At 37.4% G+C, this 12,072-nt stretch overlaps 1 protein-coding gene across 2 annotated transcripts in view; it reads left to right on the top strand.

Annotated features, from left to right (window-relative positions):
- Nucleotides 1–12,072, top strand: part of VPS8 (VPS8 subunit of CORVET complex) — a 245,328-nt gene that overhangs the window by 14,454 nt on the left and 218,802 nt on the right. For both annotated transcript variants that reach the window (XM_070406658.1, XM_070406657.1), the window contains exons 2-4: nt 1,453–1,699; nt 2,475–2,543; nt 10,600–10,730. In XM_070406658.1, coding sequence (XP_070262759.1) covers nt 1,547–1,699; nt 2,475–2,543; nt 10,600–10,730 — 353 coding nt within the window. In that variant the 5' untranslated portion in view covers nt 1,453–1,546. The remainder of the gene's footprint in view (nt 1–1,452; nt 1,700–2,474; nt 2,544–10,599; nt 10,731–12,072) is intronic.

Below are 12,072 nucleotides of genomic sequence, written 5' to 3'. Positions count from 1 at the left end.
TATTTTTACTATCATTATTACTATGGCATTGTTTCTGTTTTCATATTTTTATTTCTTTATTCTAAGCAGGTAGAGCTAAGTGGTGGATTTTTAAAAGTTTGGTCAATTGGAGTCTAATTATAACATAAACTAATAACATTTAAAAGTAAATTTAATCTCTACACCTATAATTACTTTTTCCTGGCTATATTTTTAGTTTTCTAGAAATTTTGCAGATAATTGCATGCTAGACAATTTTGTGAATAAACAAAATTATCTGTTTTTTTTTAATTTATTTTTTATTTTTTTATTTTATTTTTTTTAAATATATTTTATTGATTTTTTACCAAGAGGAAAGGAGAGAGATAGAGAGTTAGAAACATCGATGAGAGAGAAACATCGATCAGCTGTCTCCTGCACACCCCCTACTGGGGATGTGCCCGCAACCCAGGTACATGCCCTTGACCGGAATCGAACCCAGGACCCCTCAGTCCGCAGGCCGACGCTCCATCCACTGAGCCAAACCGGTCCCGGCATGTTTTTTTTTTTTTTTTTTTTTAAATATTTTTATTGATTTTAGAGAGGGAGAGAGAGATAGAAACATCAGTGATGAGCAAGAGTCATTGATTGGCTGCCACCTGCACACCCTCTACTGGGGATTAAGCCCGCAACCCAGGCATGTACCCTGTCTGGGAATTGAACCGTGACCTCCTGATTCATAGGTTGACGCTCAACCACTGAGCCACGCCAGCCTGGCCATCTGTTTCTTTTTGATATAGCATTGTATTATTTAGTGCTGTGAAATCTACAAAAAAAAGGTGCACACATTTTTTTTTTTAAGTATTTCAGTTTTCCCTGAAAATGTCCATGTTTCTGTATGACTGGCTTTCTTTCTAGAAATCTCTAGTTGGTTGTGGAATTATTTTATTTCAGCAAAATTGTTACCTACCCTGATAGATCTTAACCCTTCAATTTACTAGTATCATATTAAGTGACTAGCTATTCATTTTGGGCTCTTTGTGTCTACCCAAGGCTCCCTGAGGGATCTGTGGCCCTGTATAGATGCCAGTGTAAAACTTGGTCTATATGCTTATCTACAGAGGAATTGGAGATCGACTCTGAGGTTTAAGAATGTGATGAAAGGGTTAATTGTAGCTTTTGGCACCAGTTTGTCCTTATGCTCTTAGGAACATAAATATAATTAATACCAGGTCTGGTGACTGCGTTTATCCCAAGTCTGTCACTATCACCAGACTTATGACTTCAGGTGGTGGGTCCCTTCCTAGACTCCTGAGTTAGATGTTCTTCCTTTATGCTCCCATAGAAACCCAGCTCCATATCATACCTCATATCCCAGTTTTGATTTCCCTTTTCTATAATCAGATGATTAAGTTTCCCAAAAGTCTGACCAAGTAAGTCTTCAGAATGTCCAGTTGAGGAAATCTAAACAACATATTATTTTCTTTTTTGAAGAGATCATCATTCAGGTCATCATGATTTAAGGCCAAAACAAACAAACAAACAATAACTTGCTTGGATTGACTGAATACAATTCTTAAAAGTAAATATGGAAAATGAACCAGACCATGAAAATGTGGAACAGAGCCTCTGTGCCAAGACTACTGAAGAAGAACTGAATAAATCTTTCAATCTAGAAGCTTCACTTTCAAAATTCTCCTACATAGATCTGGACAAGGAACTGGAGTTCAAAAATGATCTGGTAAAATTCAACTTTTGTTAAGTGATGAATTTGACAGGAATGTTCATTAGACTGTACTTTATAATCAAAGACTTTAAATCTATCATTTTTGCATGGATTAATAAGAGTGTATACAGTTTTATGAGATACTATCACTCTTCATTTGTATAGTTCATTTTAGTTTATGAAATACTTTATTACATGTTCTCATTTGAGCTTTACAATACTCTGACAATCCATTTTATAAAAGAAGAAACTGAAGTGCCACTATATTAAATGACTTAAGATCATAGAGCTAGTGGTAGGTTTAGAATTCTTACATAGTAATTCCCACCCCCCCATGAGAATATTTAATGACAAATTGTTTGACCTAATTAATCTCACCATCATTTATGAAATGACTAACAAATGCAATGTCAGACCTTTGTATATATAGCTTATATGACTTATGTCTAACTTAGAAAATTAGGGATTGTCATAAAACATGCTGTTTTGTCATTATCTAAGAAAGCAGATGCCAAAATCCTTCAACAGAAGCTTTCTGGAAAGGGCTGTCAGGATGGTGTAGTCAGTGCATATTTGTCTTTATAATCACTGATAGGTGGATGGGAAAGGAAATAATTCTGTAGTCTTTTGACCTGATCCTTATTACCATGGATTTTTATTGAGTTGCTTTCTGTGTGATCAGTTTGGTAGTATGTCTGTCTCTTAATGAATGGTTCAAAATTAATTAAAACACATGATTGTAAGAGGGAAAGCATCATTGTGTGAGCATTAATTTCTTTTCTCTATTTAGATTGATGACAAGGAGTTTGATATTCCTCAAGTTGATACTCCTCCAACATTGGAAAGCATACTAAATGAGGTAAGTATATATTAGTGATCATTTTATGGTATTGATTATAATACTACTAGATTAGTTATAGTATACTAGTATATATCAATATCTGCACTGTCCAATGTGGAAACCACTAGCCACATGTGGCATTTTAAATTTACATTACTTACAGTTAAAAAAGAATTAAAAATTCAATTCCTCAGTTGTACAAGACACATTTCAAGTGCTCAGTACTCCACATGTAGCTAGTGGCTACTATAGTGAACAGAAGAGATACAAACTATTTCTATCTTTGCAGAAAGTTCTGTTGGACAGTGCTGATCTAGATTGTGAGCTTTTTAAGGGCAGAAGCCATATCTTGATCATCTCTGTGCCTAGTACAATGCCTCCTACTTGGTAGATTTAAAAAAAATGTTTTATTAAGTGAGTTGAAATACTAAACTCATGTCACTTTTGAGATTTGTATTATGTTTTGATAACATTATCGCTACCAGTGATATTCAAATAGCTCATCCTCTGATACTAAAGAGCATCTGCAGCCTTGCAATGTGCCTCATCATCCTTCTATATAAAGAAAAAACAACCTCCATAATTTTTCTTATGAGTACTATGTCTAGTAAAAAGTTTCTCAGACTTTTGAAATGATGTTATCCTTTTCTGAATTAGCGATATAGATATAACCCTGGTAAACATATATGCACCCAATGCAGGAGCACCCACATACATAAGAAAACTTCTGGAAGATATCAGGGGAGAGATCGACAACAATACAATCATAGTAGGGGACTTTAATACACCACTGACATCACTGGATAAATCCGCTAGACAAAAACTCAGCAAAGAAACAGCAATCCTAAATGACTCACTAGATCAGATGGACTTAATTGACATCTTCAGAACACTTCACCCCACAGCTGCGGAATATACATTCCTCTCAGGTGCTCATGGGACATATTCAAAAATAGACCACATATTGGGTCACAAGCAAAGTCTCCACAAATTCAAGAAGATTGAAATCATAAAAAGCTTCTTCACAGACCACGATGGCATAATGTTAGAAATTAGCGATATAAAGACTTTGTAAAGGAACTTTGTGGAAGTACATGTTTGTGAAATATACCCTGCATCTCCTGACAATTCTTCAGCTCAGTCTTCTTGATCTTTTACAAACTTGCTTAAGACTTCCCTTGAAGGTTTTAGCTTCTATTTTTTAATGTATAAATCTATTTCAGATCCTTGGTTGTGTTTTCTAAAAGATAATGATGCAAAGTTTCCCCAACAGAAATGCCCACTGATCCCACAGCTCTGAGTGAGTTGGGCCTTGGTCTTTATTACTTCTTTCCGTATACTACTTTTAGGGTAATAGCCAACACTTTATTATAGGATGGGAACTACTTTCTTTGTGAATTGTATCTTTCATTTTTCTCACATGACTTTTATTTTTATTTTTATATTAGTTGATATTGCTGTTACTTTAAAAAAACCCTCTTTATTGTTGAGAGCATTACAGATGTCCCCCCCCCATCACCCCCCCCCCCCCCATTGCATCACTCTACCTAAATCCCACCCTGTCCCAGGCCTTCACCACCCTATTTATTGTTTATGTCCATGGGAAATGCATGTATGCATATAAGTTCTTTGGTGAATCTCCCCCTCCCCCCCTGCACACACACACACACACACACACACAATTTTCCCTCTGAGATTTGTCAGTCTGTTCCATGTTTCCAGGTCTCTGGTTCAATTTTATTCACCAGTTTATTTTGTTCATTAGACTCCTTGTTCGTTTATTTTGATTTTTAGATTCAATTGTTGATAGATACGTATTTATTGCCATTTTATTATTCATATTTTTGACCTTCTTCTTAAAGAAGACTCTTTAGCATTTTATGTAATACTGGTTTGGTGGAGATGAGGTCCTTTAGCTTTTTCTTGTTTCTGAAACTTTTTATCTGACCTTAAATTCTAAATGATAGCTTTGCTGGGTAGAGTAATCTTGTTTGTAGGTTTTTGCTTTTCATCACTTCGATTATTTCTTATCACTCTCTTCTGGACTACAACATTGAGAAATTAGCTGATACTCGTATGAGTGCTCCCTTATAGGTAACTGTTTTTCTCTAGCTGCTTTTAAGATTCTCTCTTTGTCTTTAACCTTTGGCATTTTAATTATGATGTGTCTTGGTGTGGGCCTCTTTGGGTTCATCTTGCTTGGAACTCTCTGTGCTTCCTGGACTTGTATGTCTATTTTTTTCACCAGGTAATGGAAGTTTTCTGTCATTATTTTTTCAAATAGGTTTTGAATTTGTTGCTCCCTCTCTTCTCCTTCTGGCACCCCCAGGATGTGAATGTTGGTATTCTTGAAGTTGTCCCAAAGACTCCTTATACTGTCTTTATATTTTTTTATTCTTTTTTCTTCTTGCTCTTCTGATTGGGTGTTTTTTGCTTCCTCATATTCCAAATCGATGATTTGATTCTTGTAATCCTCTACTCTAATGTCAAATCCCTGTAAATTATTTTTTAATTCAGTTAGGGTATCCTTCATTTCTAACTGGTCCTTTTTGTTTTTTTAAAATGTATTTTTATTGATTTTTTACAGAGAGGAAGAGAGAGGGATAGAGAGTTAGAAACATTGATGAGAGAGAAACATCAATCAGCTGCTTCCTGCACACCTCCTACTGGGGATGTGCCTGCAACCAAGGTACATGCCCTTGACCGGAATCGAACCTGGAACCTTTCGATCCACAGGCCGACACTCTATCCCAGGGGTGGGCAAACTTTTTGACTCGAGGGCCACAATGGGTTCTTAAACTGGACTGGAGGGCCGGAACAAAAGCATGGATGGAGTGTTTGTGTGAACTAATATAAATTCAAAGTAAACATCATTACATAAAAGGGTACGGTCTTTTTTTTTTTCAGTTTTATTCATTTCAAACGGGCTGGATCCGGCCCGCGGGCCATAGTTTGCCCACAGCTGCTCTATCCACTGAGCCAAACTGGTGAGGCCAGTGATGGCGAACCTATGACACCTTTGACACGCGAACTCATTTTTTTGGTTGATTTTTCTTTGTTAAGTGGCATTTAAGTATATAAAATAAATATCAAAAATATAAATCTTTGTTTTACTATGGCTGCAAATATCAAAAAATTTCTGTATGTGACAAGGCACCAAAGTTAAGTTTGGGTTTTTTAAAATGCTGATACGCCAAGCTCAAAAGGTTCGCCATCACTGGGTTAGGGCTAACTGGTCCTTTTTGATGTCATTGATGTTCTCACTAAGTTCCTTGAAGTCCTATTAAGTTCCTTGAGCATCCTTATAACCATTGTTTTGAAATCTGTCCCTGGCAGTTTCTTTGCTTCTATTTAATTTAGTTCTTTTTCTGGAGATTTCTTCTGTTCTTTCATTTTCGACCTGTTTCTTTGTCTTCACATTTTGGCTGCTTCCCTGTGTTCGTTTCTATGTATGAGGTAGATATGCTTTGTCTCCTGGAGTTGGTAGAGTGGCCTTGTGTAGTAGGTATCCTCTAGTTCCCAATGGCTCAGCTTCCCCAGTCACCTGAGCTGGACGCTGTAGGTTTGCCTGTTTGTCGCTATGTGTACTGTCCTGTTGTAGTTGAGCTTTGATTGCTGTTGGCATCACTGGGAGGGATTGACCCCCCAGACCAATTGGCTGTGAGGACAGCTGCGACTACAGTGAAATAACTGCTGTGCAAGTCCAAGCAAGTCCATGGAGCAGGACTTGCTTCAGTGGGGCTTTGGTGCTCACCCAGTCCAACCCTTGAGTGTGTTGCTCCTGGGTATGGTGGGGTTGTAATCTGCTATAGTCTGAAGCTGACCATAGAGTGCACTGTCTCAGGGGCTCCTGGGAGGTGCAAAGTCAACCACTGCCTGTGCTTTGCCTGGGGCCAGTTGGCACAAGCTACAGCGTGACCTACAGATGGCACTACTTGTGTTGGGCTTGGAAGTGCCCATTCCAACCTGTGTACCAAGGCAGGTGCTGCTAGTGCGGTGTCTGGAATCACTTAGCAAGAGGTATGGGGGATGCTGAGGCCAGCTGCTGCTTGTTTGAGAGATTTTAGGGAAGTCTGAAGCCTGAGCTAGGACAGGTCATTCATTTGGAAAAGCCACTACAAACAGCTTGGGAGGGGCTGCAAATTGGATGGGGCAGGGTCTCAGGGAAGAAGGTAAAGGGGGCGGGGGATAAGTGTTGATGGGAGATGACTTGACTTGGGGTGATAAACACACAATACAATAAATAGATGATGTATTATAGAATTGTATACCTGAAACCTATATAATATTCTTAACTGTCACTCTATAAATTTATTAAAAAGTAAAAAAAAAAGAAAAGAAATTGAACAGCCTTCATACCTCAAGGGAGCTAGGCAGGCAAATAAGTGAAAGTAAAAATAATTTAAGTTGTAGAATATTATGAAGACTGTAGGGGGGCAAATGTGTTAAAGGAAATGACTTTTAAGAAGAAAAAAATGAAAAGAGCAGAAGTAGAAAGTTTAAATAACCACTTGCTCTAGGACGGTGGTTCTCAACCTTCCTAATGCCGTGACCCTTTAATACAGTTCCTCATGTTGTGGTGACCCGTAATTTCATTGTTACAAATTGAACATAATTAAAGCATAGTGATTAATCACAAAAACAATATGTAATTATATATGTGTTTTCCGATGATCTTAGGCGACCCCTGTGAAAGGGTCGTTCATCCCCCAAAGGGGTCGTGACCCACAGCTTGAGAACTGCTGCTCTAGGATATGTGGGTTCAGATGTTCATCAAAACCAACCTGGAGAGAGGCTGGGAAGAAATAGACATCCAAGATATTCACAGGTTGGAAAGGCAGAGATTACTGAGACATCCTAAATTTCAGAATTTAGGGTATGAAATAATGTTGCTAGGCCTTGTCATCCTTTGAAACTGTGCTATCTCTGAGGTTTTTAATTTTCAAATTCCATTCTCTAACTATAACAACCTCCCCTGCCACTCCCTTCCATTAAACCTGGTCTTTAACCTCATCAAGACCATGTCTCTTGATCCTACTTAGTCTCCCATTCTCTGAGAGTAGTCCTGGCTTCACTTCAATCCTACTGTTGCATTGTGCCGTCAGAAAGCTCTTTCGAACTTTTTATTGAAGTATAACATACATATAGAAAAAGTGCACAAATCGTAAGTGTACGCTTGGTGAATTTTCACAAACTGAACGCCCTATGTAACCAGAATCCAGATGAAGAAGGAAAACATTACTACTACAGCAGAAGCTCCTTTTGTGCCCCTTCAGTACCCAAACCATCCTAACTTCTACCACCATTGATTAGCTTGCCTGCTTTGAACTTTATATATGTGGAATTATACATTATGTGTTTTTGAGTGTCTGACTTACTTTTCTCAATATTATGTCTTTAGATTTAGTAATATTTTTGCATATAATTGTTCATTCCCATTGCCATATAAAATTTTTATGTATATACCAGTGATGGCGAACCTTTTGAGCTCGGCGTGTCAGCATTTTGAAAAACCCTAACTTAACTCTGGTGCCGTGTCACATATAGAAATTTTTTGATATTTGCAACCATAGTAAAACAAAGATTTATATTTTTGATATTTATTATATATATTTAAATGCTACTTAACAAAGAAAAATCAACCAAAAAAATGAGTTCGTGTGTCACCTCTGACACGCGTGTCATAGGTTCGCCATCACTGGTATATACCATTATTTATTCATGTTACTGGGCATTTGTGTACTTTTTATTTCCAGGCTACTGTGAAAAGTGCTGCTGTGAATATTCTCATTCATGTCTTTAGCTCTGTATATACATACATACAGAAAGACACATACACACACACATTTCTATGGGATATAAACCTAGGTGTAGAATTGCTGAGTCATCAGATATGGGTATGTTCAGCCTTGGTAGATACTGCCATGGGTTTTTCAAAGTGGTTGTAATAATATATACTTTAGCACATATATGGTATTCTGGTTACCCTATCCTTACCAACTTTTGAATTTTTCTCTCTTTTTCACTTAGCCATTCCTTCTTATAAGTGTGTAGTGGTATCACATCATAGTTTTTAATCTGATGTTCCCTGGAGACTGATGAAACTTGACATATATTTGGCCATTTGGATATCTGTTTTGTGAATTGCCTTTTTATATCTTTTGTCCACTTTTCTGTTAAACTTTTTCTTTAACTTATCCTGTAAGCTCTCAACCCTGGCTTAATTTCGCTATTTTCTTTAATTATGTCCCCATGTGTTTAAGAAAACCAAATAAGATTCTGATTGACTCTCCTGTTTAAGACCTTTGCACTATAGTTCTGATTTCTGAATTATTTCCTTTCCCTTTTCCTAGCAGTTGTTCCATTCTTGTACAGCTCTCAAGTAGCATAATATTTCCTTGCTAACCTTAACCCTTAGCAGACTTGTGTGTGGAGATATCTGAAAAGCAGTTGGAAATATGAGCCTAAACCTCAAGAGAAATGTTGAAACTGGCGATACAGATTTTGAAACCATTAGCATGACATTGTACTTGAAGCTATAGGTATGGATTCGCTTGTTCCTATAGTCAGTGAAGCAGGAAGAGTGCTAAGAATATAATCCTGGGGAACAGTATCATTTAAAGGTTAGACTGAGGAGAAAATAGAGAACATGACTGCTAGAAGAGACCACATAACTTGGAGGATTACCAGCAAAGAGATGTACTAGAAACTAAGGGAAGAGAAAGTTTCAAGTAGGGAATGGTCAGTGCTGAATGATGCATAGAGGATGAGAACATACTAACTGAAAATAGGCCAGTGGATTTGGCTAATTTCAGCAAGGGTAGTTGTCAGTAGCTGGTAATGGGTGGAGAAAGTAGAGATAATGAGTATGGACTGCTCTCTTAAGAACATTAATGGAAATGGTAAGGCAGAAGGTAGTCCAGCTGAAAGAGAAGGTATGATCAGAACATTTTTCTGTAATGTCTGTTGCTCAGAATCCACTTGTTCAAAGCTGAACTCCTTATTCTGCTTTATCTGCCATTCTGCTTTCTTATCTCAGTAATATCACCTTTTGCCTAGTTTCTCAAGCTGAAATCCTTGGAATCTTCTTTGACTTCTGCCTTAAACTCCCTCCCCCCATATAAATGATAACCATGGACTTAGGATTTTATCTCAGTAATATCTCTATCATTATTCTTTTTCTTGATCTCTTCTGTTGCATTCGTAGGCTGGACTCCTCTCTTTCCTTGATGTTCCAATAGTCTTCTTACTGGTTCTTAATAGTCTCCCTGCCTCAGTCTCCCCCTTCTACCCTCATCCATCTTCACACTGCCCCATTTATCTTTCTAAAACATGGTTCCTATGATGTGTGTCCACTTAAAAATCTCAGTTGCCTTCCCACTGCCTACTCTATATAGGACACTAGTTCATTAAACAAATGAGTACTGATTATGTGTCAGGTATTGTACTAGGCACTAGGGATACAGTGGTGGACTAGAAAGACATGGACTCTGCTATCACGTAGCTCAATGGGGTATAAGGCTTTTTATGATTTGTGTTATAGTTTATTTTTCTTTCTACCATCACCTCCAACTCCTCCTCATATACTCCAGTCATTTTGGACTACTTCTTTTTCCATGGACAAAATCCATATTATGAAATCACTGTGTTTGCACATGCTCTTTCCAACCTATAATGCCTTTCTTGTGTTGCCTGTCATATTTCTCATTGTGCACTATTTATAGTCAGGTGCTATTTATTTTCTTCTAATTAGCCATTGACTGTTAGTTAACTAGAAGCACATCTATACAAATTTGAATTTTAAGAAATATTCTGCAGCTAACAATAATCTGCATAATTGCTCCTTCTTCCTGTTACAAGAAAGACATTTTTGGAGTGAACTTTTTGTAGAAAGATGTCTATCTAGAGTTGAAATTTAATTCTGTACTATGCCTCTCTGGTCAATAACAATGCGTGGAAAGAGGTGTAAAGCAAAAATAAGCATGCAGATGTTTTGGAGAAACCTATTAATGCCTATCTGACTTAAAGATTTTTTGGAATTTTGAATTTATTGATCCATATTCTTTCAATTTAGACTGATGATGAAGATGAGTCCTTTGTTCTTGAGGATCCTACATTGTTAAACATTGATACTATTGATTCTCACTCCTATGATACTTCATCTGTGGCAAGCTCAGATAGTGGTGACAGGACCAACTTAAAGAGGTAAGTACGTATTCATTGAAATCACAATTGCAAATAATTGAAATATTTGATCATTTAAAATTTAAATATTTCTTTATAGCGCAATATGGTCTGCTGAAGCCCTGCATAGGAAGTAGAAGTCCCACTTGGGTGAAAGTAATATGCGTATTAGGCCCTAAAGATTTTGGCACTGTTGAGGAGAGAGGATAAAAAGATGGGTACTATGACCACCATCTTTTGCACCTCCAGTAGGAAGCTGTAATAACAGCCAGGGACTCCCCAAAGTAGTAGAGCCCCTGAAGGGAGCACAAATCAAACCTGGCACAGTGTAGAAACATGGAGCTTGGTTTACTCACCATCTTTCTGTTCCCTGCACGCCTCACCCCCTTCTTCCCACTCTCTAAGGTCAGCTCCAACATTCCTTCATTCCCTTGGAATGGGTTCAGAGGAGAGTCACAAAGATGATTAAAGATTTGTTAAAAGGACTTTTAACCCTAAATAAGTTCATTTTGGCTGCTTTTCACCTTCTAAATTCTTGGAGAGCACATGAAAAGGAAAGAGAAGTGGAGGAAGCATAATGTAAATACTTTATTGAATTCATGTGTAACTTTAATGTTGATAAAGTTGTCTGTATTTTTCTTCTCTTCTTAAATTTCACCTGTATCAGTGCTGTCTTCTTTAGGTTGTCAGCTTTTGTGGATTAGGGGCCGTTGCTGGGTACATTAACCTGTTCATCACTGTTTCCTATAAATAGATAACTTAAAACTTTTTCAGCTTTATTGAGATGTAATTGAGATGTAACACTGTAGACTAAAGGTATACAGTGTGATTCTTTGATATACATATATTGTGGAATGATTACCACAGTAGGGTTAGTTAACGCCTCCATCACCTCACATAATTGCCATTTCTTTTTGTGGTGAGAACACTTAAGATCTGCTCTCTTAGCAACTTTCAAGTATATACAGTATTGTTAGCTATAGTAATCATGCTGTACATTAGATTCCCCAGAACTTATTCATATTGTAACTGGAAGTCTGTACCCTTTGGCCAACATCTCTGCATTTCCCCCAAGCCCCAGCCCCTGGAAACTACTATTCTACGAGTTTGGCTTTTTTACATTCCACATATGAGATCATACAGTATTTGTCTTTCTCTATCTGACTTATTTCACGTAGCATAATGCCCTCAGTGTCCATCATTTTGGCACTAATAGCAGGATTTCTTTCTTTCTCATCGCTGAATAATATTCCATATTGTACACACACACCTTCCACATCTTTTTTATCCATTTTTCTGTAGATGGACTATTGGGTTGTTTCCCTATATTGACTATTGTGAAAAATGCTGCAGTGAACATGGG

The sequence above is a fragment of the Myotis yumanensis genome, unplaced genomic scaffold, assembly GCF_028538775.1.
Source record: "Myotis yumanensis isolate MYYU_CA2020_CCGP unplaced genomic scaffold, mMyoYum1.0.hap1 SCAF_2, whole genome shotgun sequence".
Taxonomy (NCBI): domain Eukaryota; kingdom Metazoa; phylum Chordata; class Mammalia; order Chiroptera; family Vespertilionidae; genus Myotis; species Myotis yumanensis.
The sequence above is the reverse complement of the archived record's forward strand: the minus strand, read 5'-3'. Positions and strand labels throughout refer to the sequence as shown.